The 21,342-nt window shown below is 31.4% G+C and overlaps 1 protein-coding gene across 12 annotated transcripts in view; it reads right to left on the bottom strand.

Annotated features, from left to right (window-relative positions):
* LOC143051848 (atrial natriuretic peptide receptor 1-like) overlaps window positions 1–21,342 on the bottom strand; it is a 375,823-nt gene that overhangs the window by 88,227 nt on the left and 266,254 nt on the right. Inside the window, exon 1 of one of the 12 annotated variants that reach the window (XM_076224831.1) lies at window positions 15,167–16,201. The exons of the other annotated variants lie outside the window; for them this stretch is intronic. Coding sequence (XP_076080946.1) covers window positions 15,167–15,848 — 682 coding nt within the window. The 5' untranslated portion in view covers window positions 15,849–16,201. Of the gene's footprint in view, window positions 1–15,166; window positions 16,202–21,342 lie in introns of those variants that run through there. 12 annotated transcript variants of the gene reach the window in all.

Here is a 21,342-nt window from a genome sequence, read left to right as displayed (position 1 = left end):
CCAAATATTCTATCATTAAATAAAAAACAAACACACTTCAAAGAAACAAACTTTACGTGAAATAAAACGTACGTTGTTTAATTAGCTTAATGTTTTTAATGGTTTTCAGATATACCGGATTGATATTATTTTAAGTGTATACATATTGGTGGGGATGTGAGCGAGTACTCTAGAGCGAGATTAAGTCTTAATTGTTCAAAGGGAAGTCTCTATTTCCTATTATGCAGGTCAATAGTATACTATTATACTGCAATCATGAATTATATGTATTAACACGTACAAAATTGATATTCTGCATGGGAAATTCATTCCTGATGCGTTTATAAAATTGCATCAAAACTGCATTAATATTCTAAGTATTTTGTCTTCTATGTGCGATATGTATGTAAATTGTAAGACATTTTTAAAACAAATTTTGGAAAAGACTTTACTTATTTTTGTTCTTCACGTAAAAGCTAGAGGTGTTAATGTCATAGAATCTTATCCACACAAAGTGAAAAATTCACCAGAGATAATGCGCATGCTCAAATATATATTTTTTTAACATAAGCGATATTTTCAAACCTTGAATAGCAATAAAGGATTTAATATCTTATATATTTGTACAGCAGTTACTGTAAACAGTTTACAATTTTCACAACAGTTAAATTTTACGTCACTTTGCATATAATATCTACATTAACATTACCGTATTTTCTTAAAACATATTTTATATGGCAGAAAGAATGGGATTCATTATTATCTGTCTTTCGAAATAGTATTCATATATTATTGTTAAAATTGAAACATTCATACTTGTTTTTGTGCTCTATTACAAATGTCTATTATCTGAATTTGCAAGTTTCTCGACTAAAATTTAAAAAAAAAAACAACGTGCATAACTTCATGGACACAAAGTTGTCTCATGCAATTAAAATATCTATATATTTTCGCCGGGCGCTTTTTCTTTTCCCCGGGCGCATTTTAGTAGGACCCAATCTAAGTGTCAAAATGGAAAATATAGGAAGACTTCTTTAATTGCTATGGATTTTGGTTAAGATTTAAATTTGCATTTCAATTTAGTAACCAGATATAAAGACCAATCTGCACCGTCAAAAATAGCTTCTCTCAGGTGCAATAAATTAAAAAAATAATGAAATTGTCTTCAAGTCCTCCCAGCTAAAGCCTCAAAAGACCGGTATGATTATCAAGTTCTCCCAGCTAAAGCCTCAAAAGACCGGTATGATTAACAAGTTCTCCCAGCTAAAGCCTCAAAAGACCGGTATGATTATCAAGCTCTCCCAGCTAAAGCCTCAAAAGACCGGTATGATTATCAAGTCCTCCCAGCTAAAGCTTCAAAAGACCGGTATGATTATCAAGTTCTCCCAGCTAAAGCTTCAAAAGACCGGTATGATTATCAAGTCCTCCCAGCTAAAGCCTCAAAAGACCGGTATGATTATCAAGTCCTCCCAGCTAAAGCTTCAAAAGACCGGTATGATTATCAAGTCCTCCCAACTAAAGCCTCAAAAGACCGGTATGATTATCAAGTCCTCCCAGCTAAAGCCTCAAAAGACCGGTATGATTATCAAGTCCTCCCAGCTAAAGCCTCAAAAGACCGGTATGATTATCAAGTTCTCCCAGCTAAAGCCTCAAAAGATTATCAAGTTCTCCCAGATAAAGCCTCAAAAGACCGGTATGATTATCAAGTTCTCCCAGCTAAAGCCTCAAAAGACCGGTATGATTATTAGTTTGCACTTGAGAGTAAATCTGTTTACACAAATGTCTGCTCACAGATTAAACAGTTTGCAAAATCAAATTAACGTAGATAAGTAGCTACATTAAATAGAGTTGACTTCAAAGTCTTATGAGATGGTAAAAAGTCATGAAACAAACAAATAAAATACTACAGTTCATTTTAAGTGCTAAGTACCAAGTTAATAATCGAGGGGCTATCATAGAACTCATAATATGATCATAATATCGGTCATTTTGTCAAATTTAAAACACAGTTCCTTTATATAGTCATATAGACAGAAAAAGTGTAAAAATTGCAAAATAAGCTTCGCTGCAAAATCCTAAATTTCATGTTTCTTTAATGTCAAATGCATGCTTTAGTTCATAACAGAACCCAATTAGAGAAGATTTACTTTAGCGGTTATAATTATTACTCGAATCTAAACATAAAAGAAAAAAGTGTAAATTTAACAGTCACGCAAAATGTAAAAGGATTTATGCTAAAATCTAATGTAGTATTAATTCTATTCTGAGTATAAATACGTTGAAATACAATACATCAAGATTAAAAAAAAACAACGGACGAAGAAAATGTCATTTATAAAACATTTTACATTTCCGTTTTCTTGTAACGACTTTGTTACTACCTAATATAATTAAGAGCTCGTGGTAATACAAGTATTTAGATCAACAGAACTAAGCAGACATTCAAATAATTCATCGACCATTAATCGCGTATTTTGTTCCTTTCTTCAAAGTACTTGTATGAAATGTATACGTGTACAAATAGTATAACTATACCACTGAAAATATATTACTTGAAAAATAATAAATGAGAACATTAGTTTCACACCAGTGATAGATACGATAGAATGAAAAAGTTTCTACGTTCCATAATTGTTTAGTAGACTCCCTGTTGTGTCTGTGCTAATAGCAGACAATCAAAAATTGAATAATAATTCGAATACAAAAATTCAAGTCATATGAAAAGGTCAGCTTCAGGCTATGCAGACGGGATAGGGCATGTGACTATTAAAAAATATTATTTTTGAAAGTCACCACTATTACAAGTATAGATGATTTTCGAAAATAGACCGTTTCTGCACCTGCGCAGTCTGGTTTTTGTTGTCGGTTTCTCTTCGAACCGTTCCTTAGATATGTTCGCCATTATTTTCTCAACTAAACCGTTTATGTACATACACAGTCAAGTTTAATATAAAAAACCTGCTAAACAACACAACTTTAACTGGACATCTGAACAACATTAAGCACTATTCATAAATCATGATATAATTTCGAAAATTTGAGTTTTATTTGGACTCGTAATCAATTGAAACTTCTGCCTCGATTACACATGATAGGTTAAAGAAGAAAAACAATAACGGATTAATGCGTGGGTGTCCATCTCTGATGGAATAAATTAAATATAATGGCGTTTTTGGTTTGCTTCTTTGCATTAAGTATAATAAATGTATCTATTTAAGCGAACAATGCACGTATCTATGCTAATAGATTTCAATCGAATTTTTAAGCGGATTACAAAGTAAACACAAGCATCACAACAAAACAAATCCTAAAATAGAACGAACCAACGTAAACAAACTTTGGCAGTTGAATTTCTGTGTCATTTTGTCTCTTGTGGACAATTGTCTCATTGGCAATCATACCACATCTTCTTATTTTTATATTTGCCAGATAAAGTTGCAGCAGACCAGTAGTAAACTAAACTGTAATGATAACTACTTTATTTCCAATCTAAAAAAATGGAGACATCATGTCACATTTTGATGATCAAATAACACGACGTTTGAATTGAAATAGCTCCTATGATATTGCTCTCCTTTATTTCTACCCATCACACAGATTGGAATAATCGTCATTCGTTCTTCACTTCATTATTTGAATACATTACAGCGTCCCCTTACAGTCATAGTCCTCCATCGATTAAAGTGAGTGAAATACAACGACTGGATTATTCGTGTTACCTTAAGTTTATAATTGCATTCTTATACGCTTTTCTGTCTGTATGTCTTTACGCATAGGATCGGGCCATTACTTATCAACGATATTGGAGAATATTAATTTTGTGTCAAAAATTGCAATACTTAAAGATAAGAATGATGTTGGACACTGTTTCAAGATGGTATTCATTAACAAAGATGATGGACTAATGAATATTTATAGCAATGTCATTGTACTGTCCCATGTGAGAATACATAAAAAATGATTACAATGTAAATATTTCATAAATGAATTATTACATGGTGGTTGTCCAGAAACATGGTAGATATCGTATGAATTCCCGCGTTTCTACAATCGACAACTGACGACTCTGATCTCGATCATCAAATCATCAAAACGTTTTGCTTGAAGGCGTTTTATACCTTTCCGTACAAGATATCTTCTGCTGTAGAACGGATCGATGATGACAATAATGTGTTTTTTCCTCTGTGTTAGGATGATAACACATTCATGATGTGACCAGTGGGAATATAAAACGGAATACGAGAGAATAATGAGTCTCCGTATGTTCCATTAAATAACAAAATTAGCAAGATTTCTACGGTCTACAAAGCATACATTAAGTGATTGGCATGTGTTGTGGAAAGATAGATGCTGCAAGAGAGAAAGACAGAGAGAGAGAGAAAGATATGTTTTTGAAAGAGATAAAACAAAAAGCTAGATTAAAAAAATGGGGAGAAAGAGAGAGTTAACTAGGGAAAAAAGCGAAAAAGATATAATGTAATCATAAAGATTAAACGTGTTAATCTTGACTTTAATCGTTGTCAAGCAGTCACGTGTTCACATTTATCTGATGGTATGTGCATATATGGATACAAACATATATTTACTTGTTTGTAAAAATCCAGCATGACCCGTCAAAAAGACAACACAGAGATCGAAATACATTTGGGAAAAGTTTAAAGTTTCCCTCATAAAGTTACCATACAATGTATTCATCCTTAAAGATTATTAAAAAACGGGATCGAGAATTTTTAATATAAGAGCTGAGATATTAATGTTTCTCTCTTTAGATTGACTTCGGATTGATATGTCGTAGATCCTTTTGAATTAGAAATATGAATTAATAACAAGGTGCCGCTTATTGTCGTGAAAACAAAAACCGGTTAATGTCAAGGACTAGAACAGATTAGTTTTTAAGACAGTTTCTTAAGAATTCTCTCAAGTACCAAGGGAAATCTTGTCGGAAGATAAGCATACAAACAGTATAAAAACACAATTGAAGGTCACTGTCTGATTTAAAAGTCGAGGAGGATCAAACTACACATATTCTTTTTCTAGAAGTTTTTAATCACAAAAAATATTAAAGTAGTTAGTATCATTCTCTGTAATCTTAAATTCAATTTGTTATATAAAATGTTGCTGGTTGTATTTTTCCTTCATTGCCAAATTAACAGTAATGTAAGACATTCCCTTATAAATGCAATTAAAACCCATTATCCTAATTTTAACCAGCTTCACTCAAACTCTAAACTTAAAACTATTCTAGATCCCAATAAAGATATTTTGTCTAGTGTTGTAGACTATATAAAGCAATCTATGGAATTTCGAAAATAAGGTCCACATTGGTCAATTAGTATTACATATTAAACTTCACTTGTTTAAAACATTTATCATGTATTATGTTTCTTGTCACTTGTGTATACAATGTACTATATATATGTTTGCATTTTAACCCGCCAGGGTTACATGTTTTGCAACAAAGACTATAATGTCAACATTTGAATACCAATGATGGATCCCTTAAAAGCGAGCAAAACTTTGCTTAACTTCATTTTTCGTATACAGCTTTTTCTGCAAATGCATTGGTCAGTTAGATTTTTTTTTAAACATTTAAACTCTGTGAACTGATACCTGCCATTTTTATCCTAATGAAAACCGGAAAGTACAGAGAGTTATATACAAGTTAAAGTATAAACGTATTATGTAAAAAATTAGTATGTGAAATATGAAAGAAACCAGATCACATTGAGAAATTATAAAGTATACAAATAGACCCGAAGTTAAGTCACAATAAACAGAACGTCAACAATTTGTTTTGGAACATTTTTAAAACATATCTTCGTAAACTAACACAATTATCGACGCTATCTTCCGGTTGTTTCTAATATAACATAAAAGTTCACAAAAGCTTTTAATTAGAATTATTCCTATTTTGAAAATATCGTGCAGTAATTTTGTTGAATTAAAATGCAAAGAAATATCAACCTGAATTTATCTAGGACAACACCCCACAAAGTGAAAAATGATTTATAGATATTCAAGATAACCATTTGTGACATTCCTGAAAATAGAATTATTAAAGCTTGCGTTTTTCTATTTGTCTCGTGTCATGATGAATTACTGCATCTGACATGTTCCTCATTGTTAAGCAATGATTGCATATAGACAATTTACTGAAATAGCGCGCATCCATAAGAATATAATTGGAACCTTGCTTTTCACATTTCGCCTTCGTGATGTTTTGGCGTTATTGGCTTACATTGCGTTTAAAGATACAATTGAAACTATATTATTCGATTTAATATTAACATATTTAGAAGGTCGTGTAATACTGAACGAGTTTCTATTGCTTGCAAAAGTAGTTAGAAATAAATTGGGTTGATCCATGCGATAATATGGATGATGTTTTCTGATGCAATCGAAAAAAAATAATAATTTTGTAGCTTTTCATACTTTTTTGCTGCACGTCAAATTGCAGTGCCATGATTTGTGTTTTGAAGCAACATGAACTTGTACATTAAAACATGTAAATTGGACACCGCTACAAGAGCTGCTCTCATATTGAATAATGAATTATCAATGATATTCTTAAACTAGTTGTATTGTTAATTATTACAACTACAAGACAATGAGACCATGCTGCAACATTCAATCTAAACTGGGTGTCTTCAACTTATTGCTAACATGGTTGACATCAGCAATGCAGAGTTAGCACACCGTTTTAGCGAGTTTCTAATTTTAACTTAACAATGCATAGGAGATGGGTTACACCAATGCATCAGAAACTGAATTCATTCGGTACTCCTCAGATTAACTGGTTTTATTTGTGATTCAAGTTGCTAAATTTTCGGTTTCCTGAGCGGTGAATATTGTTAACTGCTTTCTGACCCGTTTTCTCCTTGTCACGATGTTTCGTTATAATATGCCACTATAAAGTAAACATATATTTTCCATACTCTTATAAGTTTCTTTGTACTTTTGCGTTAAAATATTAAATTTAATTAACATGTTTTAATTTTCTGAAATATAACGTATTGCAAGCAGCCATAAATAGTATTACAGATAATTCGTATAAAATAAAATACATTATTACAAAATTAACATTAAATTTAAGCTTACTTTTCACAGCTTAAATCGCATTGATGGTATACAGACTACCCAAGAGTGAAATAAAACAAAAGGTTGCAGTAAGAATCTAATGCATTTATTGTGGTCTAATGCCTTCCTGAGTGCTTCTAAGAAATATTGGTTTTCTTTTTAATCTATGATTATTACTCATATGATAATTTTTAGAAAGTCATGATTCTTCGAACTAGAATGGAAAATAAGATCGTTTAACCAAAGATAGACTGTACTTTAAAAATTTGGACTTGGAAATTCGATCTGTTTTAATCACGTATAAATTATATAACGTAAGCCTATTACATATAGTAACGGTACGATATTCAAATTTAAGTTTAAGTACAGAAACTGTGAAATTAATCAATGGGTAGTAAAGTACATATATTACAGCTCGTTTAAAAATACCATAGAAAGTTAGCGTCTGAACAAAGATCAACACTAGTAGGTTATTTTCGGTTAATTTTTATTATTCCAATAATCTACTACAATGTGTTACTTTTTATGGCGTCAACAAGCATGGTTTTCATTTCTCGCGACTAAAATTCAGCTAAAAATAATTGAATTTTGACGAAAGAAGAACTGAGGCTTAGAATATGAGATGTGTCAATAAGCCCAATGGTATCAAAATGAAAAAATCTCAGTATTTCTTTCTGATTTATTTCCATTTGCAATCAATCAAAATATAATATACAACCTATAGCCACAACATAACATATGTCATAAATAAAGGTGTAATCCCTGGTTCTTAGACAGTTGTGTTTCCAATATATTCTACAACTCGCTTCAGAAAGTACACGACTAATTCGTAGCCCTATTGCTGTCTGTATTAAATTCCTCAATTTCAAGCAGGCACAGCTCTTTTGCCAGTTCAAACAAAGTTACAATCATTGCATGTCAAAGCAACACTTTATGGTGTCTTGTATTGAAAAGATCAACATACATTTAACGGCAAATAAGATAGAAATGGTTCCCCGAACTTCAGATTTACAAAAAACACGAACTTCAGATCTGGCAAACAGGCAAAACATATTCACTTTATAAAATTTGGTGCAGTTTTTTTTTAATATTCAAAATTATAAGTTAAAACGTATTCTACAATGATTACCAGTAATTCTATTTTCAACTGATACCAACAAAATCTTAAAATTCTACATATTTTATACGTATATACGTACGAACTATTTTGTGTTAAATACATTTATGCTCTACTTTCGAATTAGTGGTGTTACATCTTCACAAGAAGAGAAGAACTCTGCTAAGAAATCCGTTGTAATTGATAAATAGAAGTATCTATTTAGGATTATATAGTAAATCCAATCATATCATATTATGTGGTCTAACCCTACTCTGACACGAGTGAACTCAATTAGTGACCAGACGAAGAAACCAATAAAACACTAAATTGACAAGGACATCGGACATTAAGGAAGGACCCGGATCATTAATAAAATTAATTAATACAACTGTACGAATATACTTTATATTATTGCAAATAATTCTAATCCGAGAGTGAAGATGATTAAATATTGTCGTTGCATTATATCCCTAAAGATAAAAGCCCTCGGAGAATGTATAACATTGGATATGCCAACTGGTATATGTACAACTGGCGTTGATGACAGTGTTCTCTCTATAGCGATCGATAAATCTTATTAAGGAAGAGTGTCCCGAATAGCTGTCCAAAGATAAATGCATTATAAGAATTCATTCGGCAAATAATACCTTCATTAAAACTAAGTTCATCTTCAACTTTAGCGTTCATTAACTTAACGTACTGAAGACATTTGCACGTGACAGGAACTAATCGCTTAACAACAGAACAATTATAATAAGTCTTGACAAAAACCTTTTATATCGATGATAGATTTCAACTCAATATGCAATCTGGCTTTTCATGGAAAGAAATCATCTATCCTTTTTCTTTTTTAATTGTTTGGCGTGGAAGTTTTGCTAACGGCTACGTACGATCATATATCTGATTTGATGATTTGAACAATTCAGATAATGGCTCTTGTCAAAAGTACATAGGACTGAAATTTCAAAAGCTATATTTCAGTAAAGATCTAAAATCTAAAGAATTCAAACAAACATGTTAATTTCTGTGTCATTTGGTCTCTTGTAGAGAATTGTCTCATTGGCAATCCTACCACATGTTCTTTTTTTCTTTTTGTATGAATAAACTGAACGGATCATGAAATAAGATAAACATCGACATATTTTTATTACGATATTATCATAATAGACCTCATTGATATGCATAATTATGTGGCTTATAAGTAAAACTAGTAATAATAAAATAAATATACATATATGCCAGCTTGGAAGTTTAATATTTCACAATTACTAAAATATTAGTCAAAAATTCACAAGATCATCATCCTTCGTATACACTCAAATTTTTAAATGATTTTCCTTTTGAATTTGCCAATTGGAAGGATAGAAAATCTGACAAACGACTATCTTTTTTTTTAGATCAAAATTTGAACACCGGTGTTCACTGTGTCTGAACACACATGTTAATATTTTTAACACAACGTTAAAACTTTGAACACGTCTCTAAGCATGAACATATGACGTTAAAATATTGAACATTCGGTGTACAAATTTTGAACGCGTCCGGACGCCGTCAGGTATATTTTCAGTGTATGTATTAAAACCAGAATTATTTTGGTAAGAAAAACCCAAAACAAATCAAAGTACTAACATATTGCAATTTCATAGTCCGATGAAAGTTAATTTTGTGAAGAATAAAATATCATTGCATATAATCTGCTTTTAGTGTATGTTTTATGCGAAAGCAATACAGTTCTTCAAAAACTTGGGTTTTTTACCTTCGGAACAAAAGGCCAGGATATTTATCAAGAAGAGGACCAAACCATTTTTCGTTATATATTTAGAGTCGGTGTGTTGCTTAGGATGACATACATTTGCGATCAAATGTCGCAAACGTACCGAATAACTGTGTAGTCGTAAAAGGACGCTTTACTCTAATTGATGACAATGGCAATTTGATTGAAACATAAACATTTGATTAATCCATTTTTAGATTTAAAGCAAAAAAAGAACCAAGACATTAACTAGGCTTTGATTAAGAGTAATGGCAAGACCCATTATTTTATAATGTAACATTTGTACTAGCTGCAAAGAAGATTTGAAATAGGCTTTATAGATATGACCTTTATCACTTAAATGTCACCAAGCTTGAACAATTATCTATATTTAATAGAAACATCAATACCAGTAGTATAAAATCTTGTCGGTATGTTCGGCATAAAACGATTATTTCGTATCAGACGAAATGTTTTATGCTCTGAGGTTTTATGTTTTAAGTTCAAACATATCAAAGAAAGAAATGCTTATCACGGAATCAAGTCATGCAAAAAGATGGCGGCCAATAGAGGACGGAGTTTTGATTGAATGTGTCTCGTGCAGATTACGTATGTCAATATCATATCTAAAACATTCGGATTACTTCGGCTTTTCTATCATTTTTTATCGGATCTGTCATTTGGAATATTCTTGTAATAGATCTTATCGTTATTTTCCTATTACATATTGTTTTGGTTATCAATGAATTACGAGTATCACATCAAAAGTTATTTGAACCATCCTACCATGATCAAGGCATCAACCTTTCATGCCTTTTGTTACTTTAAGTATAACAACACAACCCTTCTGCTTTATTCTTTCTACGGAGTTTAGGGTTGCCTTCATTATTGTTTAAACTAATAACGGTTTTTTTGGTTGTATTCGGAGTTTAGTGTTGCTTTTGATACTTTAACTATAACACGTAACCCTTCCGCCTAATTCTTTCTTTAGGGTTTGGGTTCCACCTTCATTTATTGTTTAAATTAGTAACTGTTTCTTTAGTTTGTCTTCAGAGTGTAGGATTGCTTTTAATCATTTCTTTTTTTTTAATTGATTGTTTGGTTGTATATATTTTCTATTTGTTGTTGCTAGATAAGTCCCATTTACCAAGACAAGAAGTATAAAATGTAAGTGGAAATCTCAGAAACATTTGATTTAGTTTTACTCCGTTACATGTAAACTGTGCTTATGCTTTTCAAAATTGGCGTCTTTAGCATAGAACAATATAATAATTCTTCACATCATCGTCTGTATTATCCAATTGGGAATTGGATGTTGATAAGAGATATATAATAGTCTTTGTTGAATTTGTTCAATACTGTTATATATCGGAACGAGTGATGGGTTGAAATATTGTAAATATTCAATCAAAGATGTGTCCGCTGGATATCGAACGCTTACCCCATTAAGTTAGAACATAAATTAAATGAAGATATTTTTTTCATAGTTATCGACCCTACAGATCAATATCTCTTTTTATATATGTACAAAGACCCAAACTTGTACATGGCGAATACCTCAAGTAAACGAAGTCTTTTCGTAAAGGATCAAATAATCAATGCATGATGGCGTTTATTAAAATGACCACATAGTCGTATATTAAATCTTTCATATGACAGTGATTAAATCCGGGATCATTCCGTCGTTATCACATCCCGCATAGATCAATCCATGTCAAGTACATTCCAACCAATATCTCAAAGATTTATCGGAAGATCACTTCACTCAACTTTCATTTCAAGAGCAATAGTGGCAAATTTATCCGAATTTTTAATACAACTCAAAGCTATTAGCTCCAGGGTTTTAATATAATAGCATTAGATCTAAACCCAATTTTGTTTATAGTTTTCACTTGTAGAAATATTTACTATTCTTATCCTACAAACATCTGTGGCGTTATAGCGGACAAGCAGGCGACAATTGTGTTTGTCAGCCAATGAGATCACAGGGATTGTGTTTACAGCAGACGACAATAGTGTTGTCAACCAATGGGATCAAAGGATATATATATATAAAAGTCTACACGGTTGATCCATTCGTGGAATATTACATTGAAGGAACACATTAGTTGAAACGGTCGAAAGTTGAATGAAGTACATTTCGATTAACAAATCATGCGAACGCACATGCATTTTAGTTTACTCATTTAAATTGCACATTTAAACCCTAAATAACCAGTTGTTTATAATAACCAACAAACCAAAATCGATACAAATATAATTCATACCGCCGAGTTAGACTATTCTTTTGGAATATAAACTCTCCAACCTCTTTTTGAAATATACCCTTGCCGTTCTTATCAATTCATTGAACAAACAATATACTTTTCATTCTTTTCAAAGGGCTAGTAGCTTATAATAATCAACCACTAAAATCGATACAAATATAATTGATGTTCAATTAACGTTTGGGATCTTATTTCCCCTCCCCCTTTTAAATTGAACGTTTCCGTTTTCATCAATTCCCCGGAAAAAATCTACGTTTTATTCTTTGTTTAGATAAGTATGTATAATTTGTATGACATTAAAGTCGTCTGTTAAGAATGTTGTAGAGCTATTTTTATTTACTTGATAAATTGGAATCAAATCAACCAGAAAATTAGCACTTAAACCTGGCAATAAGAACGATGCCTCGTTGAACGCCAATCTATATATTTCAATAAAAAGTAGCGGAAAATAAAATGAAAACAAAGCTTTTATAAAAGACGCCAGACGGAATCTGAGTACTTATATTCAAATATACAAATTTACTATATTTAAACGATTTATTAGTTTATAAGTTCAATTGTGAAATAATTATGTAATAAGCACTAGAACGCATTTTAGAAAGATTAACAAAAAGTCAATTACCTCACAGCTGCACGTTTACGAGAGACTTTGAAAACGAAATAAAAAAAAGGAAATGTAGCCACTTGAATAAACCTATGCGGTTTATATCGAGGTGAAAACAACAGAAGACAACTTGAAGATATCTACAGGTTAAGGTGCGATTTTCAACAACAGACTAGATCCCAAAACAGTTGTAAAATTCTATTTTCTACGAGTCTAAAAAAGTTAAAGATGAGTTTCAAAGAGACCATTAAAGATATGCTGGTTACATCCAGGAAAAAAAAACAACCGAAAAGATCAAAAAAACAATTGTAAAGTCCTAAAGCCTACGAGTCTAAAAAAAATAAGAATGTGTTTCCAGAAAGAGACCATCAAAGATGTGCTGGTATGACCAGTTGCGAAGTATTGGAAGTTGCATAAATACAATGCGGTTTCTTCAGAGCTTATTTTAAATCTATATGAGACATCATCCATACATTTTTTTACTTGGCCATGCTAGTGTCGCCTAGCGAGCTTCTATATTTAGTCTCATCGTAAAAAGGTCTACAATGACAGATGTGCTGCATTTGAAAACAACAAAGACCGGTATTCTCACAATACTTTTTCAAATCAATTTTAACTGTACATCATGGAGATAGTACAACGGGGGTCTCATTTAGGGGGTCTGATCCCAGATACCATTAATGATATCTCATCTGATTTTTTAAATGCAGTAGTGATGTCTACAACGTATCGATTTTTTTCCAACACTTAAAAATAATCCTCCAAGAAGTAAATCTGCAAGAAGTACAAGGTTGTTACTTGTAATGTTTGATCATACAATAAAGTTTCAATGGCATATTTATACGACTTGTAACGAGGGGGAAATATCGTATTATATCCATACGAAAACGGATAAAAATCGTTGGCCAATTATCGTAACTCCCAGTAGAACGTGAAATATGACCCTTGTTAACCGGAAACGATCCCATTTCTAATGAATGTATTCACTCCAACATCTATAATATATATATATTTAAACTGATGGAATGATCAGAAGGGATATATTTACGATGTAATAATTTCTAGAATATTCAACGATGTGTTATCGTTATAATTTGGTTTCAATATAAGATTGGTTTTAGCGACTTTAACTTTCACTACAAGTCTCATTCGAAACTGTTGAAAAATCGCTTTACTTGTTGAAAAAAAAATCATAAATACCCTTAAACATGTTTTAGTGATGTACATGTATTAAACGAAAAATAATAAGATGTAGAATTGACATACTTGGTAAACAAGAACTTATCAAAGATATAAGAACAGTTACATGTAGAGAGGAGTAAAGCCAGCCAATGCAACGTGTCCCCCTCAGTGTACAAGGCTTTTATATTTTAGTAGATTAAATAAGTTGTTTAATAGGTGCATAGTTTAACCAAATGCTGCGTAAAGGTTTAAAATAGTAAAACTTATTATTTAAAAATATATATATACTGTACTGTAGAAAGGGTGTGTGTAAAATAATACGCTAAAAGTACTCGACTGAAACCGAGTACCAAAGAGAGCAAAACATCAACAAGAAAAATCCTAAATAGTGTTATTTCTATTAAACTATCATTAATTTAACATAGATGAGTGTTTTGATAATAAGCTGTCTAACTTAAGACGTATATGAATAAGCATAGGTAAACTTATATACTTAATGATCCTGGTAAATCATTTAGATAGGTAACCAGTATACGTATAGCAGACGTGATGCACAGATGGGGAATACTTTAAATCTATTAAACAAATGGCTGTGATGTTTAATATTTTAAGAATTAGATAAATTTGAAATATTGAACACCGTTTTTTTAAAATAAATATTTTACCAAAAAAAATGAAATGAAAGTGTCAGGGTGTTGACGCAGCAAAGATAAACTTAAAACCGCAGAAGAATTGCTATTATTGTATTTACTTCTGTAGCTGTTCATTTGAGATTTTCCTAAACAAGAGACAATCTGAATACAACCTGCTTGCAGTTTTGTACATTTATCTACGACCACACGTGTGTATAGTAATATGCCTTACGGCTTAATCATTACTAGATTGATAAATGTTTGTTTTACGTCCAGTGGCATATACCATTACTAGACAAATTAAGAACATTGGAATACACACAATTGCAAAGACATTTATATCTCTTATAAAAGACATTTAGAAAAGAAAAAAAAAGATATGATACATGTACCGATGTCAAAACACATGATACGTGGTTCCAAATAACGTCCAAAAACGTGCTCAAGTGAAAAAAATTACGAAAGTATCCATTATAAAATTCTAATTTTAAGTAGATATTTTAAAAACCATAAATAAATATGTAAATAGGACAGTAACCCAAATGCCAAAAATAAATTAAAAGAGGAGCTTACTTCTGGCTGACTTTGATGCTTTGGTAAGTAATTCCTCTATATCGTAGGTAAGTGGATACATTTCATCAAAGGATTCATAAAACGGCTCATATCCGGTTTTATCCTTGAACAGGTGAAATATTGGCTCCATGGTGAAGAAATGGTCCGTTTTACCCATCTCTACTTTGTGGTTATCATTGAATAACATACCAATACTCGTCCAGTTGAATGTTCGTGTAAGTGCCCAAACAAAGTCGGCATTTTTTCCGTATGAACCCTGAATTCTAGTCAATGTTTTATATTCTCCCTTTTTATCGTTGAATGCCTTCACTGGCGCACCAGCGCTTATCACCGGCATAAACCATGATGGCGCAAATCTAGCAACAGGCGCCACTGCATAATCACAAACGGGTCCAATGAATACGTTTACTTCCCCTTTAACATAGAGGTCTATAGCCTCTAATGGTCCGATAGTTGCAGAACACTTGGAGTTTCGGACATTCTTTATAAGAACGTGGTTTGGTAAAAGGTGAGTTCTGTTTACTTCTTCAATAGCTAAATCAATTGCCGGCATAACCTTATTAACACTGAATGGATAGAGGTCATCGGACGGTAATAAAATTCCTAATTTTACAGGTTCAAGTGGTAAAACTATGAAAAACTGAAGATTGAAAACTACGCACATCAAAAAATAAACCACCATAATAATTCATAAGTATTCTTTGCTTACCAAATAGTATATTGATCAAACGATCTCAGCTTTAGTTATGCATAACTCTAATCCCGCGGTTCAACACATTTTCATCGGTAACCAAATTGTCTTTTAATTAGCTATTTGCACAACAATATTTATAGAATTCCAACAATTATCATATCTACATTACTACCTCTCCACGTTTATGGTTCAGCATGTTTGGAAATTGTTAACTGATGCGGCAACAAGTTCGAACCTATTCTTTAATACTAGAGTAGGAAGAACTGTAAGATTACTATGTATTCTTTGTACATTTTAAGTCTGACTTGTATCTCGATTGTTATTTCCGAACGCTGTCCAACGACTCGAGCAAATCAAATGTCAGTTGCATGGCTTGTTAGCTATATAAAGAGATTAAATTATACCTTTATTCACATTTTTCTCAGATGCATTAGTTTTGAAATAGCGCGTAATTTATTATTTATTATGTCGTTTTCGACAAATTACTTAAATCCATTAAAGGTGGGTTATAAAGCACTAGTTAGTAGCTTTGATGGCCGTTGTTGGATACTTTAATGGCGGTTGTTGCTTACTTTAATGGTAGCGTCAGTGTACTACTAATAGATTACCAAACTGAAATATTAATGGTTTATGTAAGTCCAAATTATCCTTCAAAATGTCTTCAGTATTTGAAGATAAAAAAACACAATAAGAGATACGTATACAAATACATCTTACTTTAGAATTTCAAGAATGTGTGTTTTTGCTAACTGATTCGAATCTAGGGTTACAGCCCCGTTGAGACCGCATGTTATTCATAAATCAATTAATTGAAGCTTTTACATAAATAAGCCCCCTCTGGCTTTTGAAATGATAGGTATCTCTATTAATTAATTCACGAAAAACTGGTATCAAAATTAATTTAAGTTGTATCAATTTCAAAATGTAATAAAGTGATGAAGAGGTCCCAACTATCGATCGGGATCAAAAGATCTCTCTGATCCGTAGTTTCATTATATCAAATTAAAGTTAATACAAATAAAAGATAAAAGACAGAAATATTTCAAATGAAACAATATTAACGAAAAATAAAGAATATTAAGAAATATACATTCTGAATTTAAGTTAATACATAATACAAGATAAAAGACTGAAATACTTCAAATAAAACAATATTAACGAAAAATAAATATTATTAAGAAATATGGATTCTGATAGTATCAAACATAATTGAATTTTACTTCGCTCAAAAGTGTTTGTGAAATGACAGAATTCTAATTTAAGATGACATTTGCTGTTGGAAGATATTCATTTGTCTGAAAGTCTATTTCAAATTGATAATTCAATAAAGAAAATATTTTAAAGAACACATTTGACTCTGTTTTGCTTTATATATTGCATTACGCATTCTCTATTTGTTTTTAGAACGTAACCGCAATTTTAGGGTTTTTTTTCACATTCTGAAACCTGCGTCATTCATAACCATATACAAATCTAATTTACTTCTTTCTTTCTTTTTTGCCTGTCGTTCTACCCTTATATTTTAACTCGTTTAGGATTTATTATTTTATAGTAAAATTGTGAGAATGTACATAAATCAAAAAGATTTACATACATTTGAATATATCAAATATACAAATGAATACCTAGTGGGAAATTTTAATTTCATTCGAACAACAAACAGTGATGATGATTTAATATTCAAAGTATTACGTATTACTTACATTTTAGAATTGATAACCCACAGCATTTATTAATAAAGTAATAAAGAGTTTGGTTATTAAATTTAAGACATGGAATCTGAACTAAGACGATTATCATCTCGTGTAAGCATGTAAAGACAAGATACGAATGTTTTATAAGTTTTAAAATTTGATTCGAAATCCATTATTTGACTTCTATTTATAATCATACTTTCTCTAATTTGTGTGCTGTTTTCACATTTCCTGACCGGTGTGAGAAAAATATTTCTCCTCACTTGTGAAAAATCTGTTCTCGGCAAATGATTAGTCGAGATTTGATTATGACGTCTAAAAGTTTTGTTTTCTTCTGAATTTTCCTATTGTGACGTCATGAAAAAAGGCGACCATGCCTGATGACGTCGCATTTAAAGAACACAAGTTTCTGAAAATCTTTGAAAAAGAAGGATAAAAATCATTAGAGAAACAGATTTCTACACTATAACTCGTGTATTACGACATTTCTCCACTCTCGACAGTTAAATTTTAGCTATTTAAAGAGCTCGGCAAGCCTCGCGCTTTAAATAATAAAATTTAACTGTCTCGAGTGGAGAAATATCGTAATACACTTGTTGCAGTGTAGGAATCTATATATACAATTTGATTAATAATAAGTCTGTTTAATAAGCAAACTAACAAAAATACTGAAAAACGAGGAAAATACTAAGTGGAAAGTCCGTAATCAAATGACAAAACCAAAAGCTCAAACACATCAAACAAAAGGACAACAACTGTCATATTCCTGACTTGACATAAACTAAGCATACAATGACTGTCACATAATTTTCATGCTACTTAAAATCTTAGATAAATGCCCCCCCCCCCTCCCCCTCTTTTCAAACAGTTATAAAAACCATTGGTTTACTAACCTCGTTAAGTTGATTTCCCTAAATTAACCATGAAACATGTACACAACATAAATCCATTAGCCTTGTTCAAACCATATTGAATCATTTCACTCTATTCTCAACATATCCATGTGTTTATACATTTCAATGCAGCAAGATTACAATTTCTGTATTCGTGTATTTTACTTTTTCTGAAATTCCTTTTTGTTCCAAGTCCAAGTCCACGTATATATGTAATTAAGTATCGCTGTGTAATAAAATTATGTCCATCTAACTACCTCAGTGAATAAACATATGCACAACCACAATTTTTAAGCCTAACTCATTTTGTAAGCTATACTGTTCACACTTTTATGATGAAGGGGGGGGGGGGGGGGAAATGGCACATTTCTCTAAATTTTTGACACAGGGGACTATTTAAATGGATTTTATAATTGTAGGCGTTTAATGTCACTTGGTACCCAGCGATAACTATCGACAGAAAAATGGCAATTCAAGTCAATTAACATCGGAGTTGAACACACCTTGAAATGAGCGTGGTTCAAATTCACTGTATCAGGGAATTTCTTTTAGAGTTTCTACTCACTATATCAGGGAATTTCTTTTAGAGTTTCTACTCACTATATCAGGAAATTTCTTTTAGAGTTTCTACCCACTATATGTACTTTTAAAAGGTAAAGGATTAGACATGACACATCGACCTCGATGGCAGTTTCGTCTCAAACTGGTATTTGTGTCTATTTTTATATTTCTTCAATAAGTGAAATATAAGATATCAATAGTCCGTCCGCAATGTACATAAAGATACAATTAGATATGTATATGAATTTACTTTCGGAACATACTGGTAGATAACACAGATTGTAAATTTCAACATGAAAACTAAACACACTAACATCGAATTTTAAAGTGAAAAAGGGAACTGTTTGTTTTCACTTAGAAGTTTAGTTCCAAGATAAGAAAACATTAGCGTTTATATCACACAAAAAATTAAAAGCAAATTTACATGTTTTCATAGGTTGTATATAGAAAATCAATATTTGAAAGTAACTTTAGCGAAAATACATGTATTTTGTGATTAGAATACTTCATTATATAACTCTTCCCCTCTGTAACTAATCACATGGAATACCAACACCTTCGACATACAATCATATTCAATATTAAAGCTTCATTCATAATCGACTTTTCCAATTGTGCAGTGGATTTGCATAATGTTACATTCAAACGTTTTGATTGTGTATATTTCAGAGATAACATAGAAGGTTTGATTGCAGTTTTTGAAGGTTTGGAGATGGAGGGAAATGGCCCAGAAAGATGTATAATAAGAAATAGAATAATAGAGAGGTACAAGATTAGAAAAACAGCCATAACAATAAGGTAAACAGGTGACACATGCTTTCCCATCAAAAAGCACCTTCGATCTGTTTTTTGTTTCGTGTTTTTTGTATCGTAGACTGTTATTTGTCCTTTGGTCCTTTTTAATTTTCGGATGTCATCGACAGTTCGTTTTCAAAATATGAGTTGGATATTTTCTTTCGCCTTTCTTTCCCAAACAAATTGAATGATACAGATGTCAAGAGCCAATCGAGATCCCCATTTATTGCAGACGCTAGCCACTCAAGGTATCTGGGATGGTCGCTTTCTAAATAATTGTCTACATTTGAAACTTTCATTTCGTGTTCTTTTATGTGAAATACATTTTGTAAATGTCTCAGTTAATCGACATTTGAATAATTAATCTTAGAAAACATTTTGTTCAAATGGTTTTTAAGTCTGTCTCGAAGACAGTTATTGAAAAATGTCCTCCATAAAAAATGTAGCTTAAAAGAAAGACCAATCATCACGAACAGTACAATGTATAAAGAGTCTCAATTACCCGGATGTAATCGAAAACATTGAAGGAGTGAAATGTTGTTCCATCTATTATTGAAAGTTGAAATAAATATGGTTGAAATTCACAATATTTCATATAAAATACTTTCAAAGATATTAGACAATTTAGAAAAATCATTATTCTCTTATTGAAGAAATTAGAAAATCTACTATGTTTGTTATAACGTTGACAGAAGAATTGTGACTTAAAAGAAAAATGTCTCCAAGGAACAGTTTATCTTCGGAGGGCAAACATTCATCTTTAAGGGCTGCATATTTTGTTTTATCTCAACGGGGACAAACACGTTTTTAAACATTAATAATAAAGTTCTTTAATACATACAATGACAAGATTCCTTTTTTTCATAAAAACAAATTTTCATTCCCTTTCTATAACAAATTATTTTTTCAAGCATTTGAAAATAAAACAATTTATCTAAAAACTCATGTGCCTTGTGGCATCGAAGTATAAGGGAAAAGAAAGTTAAGTGATATGACCTCTTTTATCATTCAAAACAATAAAACATTCGAGTCAAACTACATAAACAAGACTCTTTCAACACAATAAAACATTCGAGTCAAACTACATAAACAAGAATCTTTCAACACAATAAAACATTCGAGTCAAACTACATAAACAAGAGTCTTTCAAAACAATAAAACATTCGAGTCAAACTACATAAACAAGAGTCTTTCAAAACAATAAAACATTCCAGTCAAACTACATAAACAAGACTTTTTCAACACAATAAAACATTCGAGTCAAACTACATAAACAAGACTCTTTCAACACAATAAAACATTCGAGTCAAACTACATAAACAAGAATCTTTCAACACAATAAAACATTCGAGTCAAACTACATAAACAAGAGTCTTTCAAAACAATAAAACATTCCAGTCAAACTACATAAACAAGACTTTTTCAACACAATAAAACATTCGAGTCAAACTACATAAACAAGAGTCTTTCAAAACAATAAAACATTCCAGTCAAACTACATAAACAAGACTTTTTCAACACAATAAAACATTCCAGTCA

This window comes from Mytilus galloprovincialis, chromosome 11 (genome assembly GCF_965363235.1).
Source record: "Mytilus galloprovincialis chromosome 11, xbMytGall1.hap1.1, whole genome shotgun sequence".
NCBI classification, from domain to species: Eukaryota; Metazoa; Mollusca; class Bivalvia; order Mytilida; family Mytilidae; genus Mytilus; species Mytilus galloprovincialis.
This window is presented reverse-complemented; position numbering and strand designations above follow the sequence as displayed.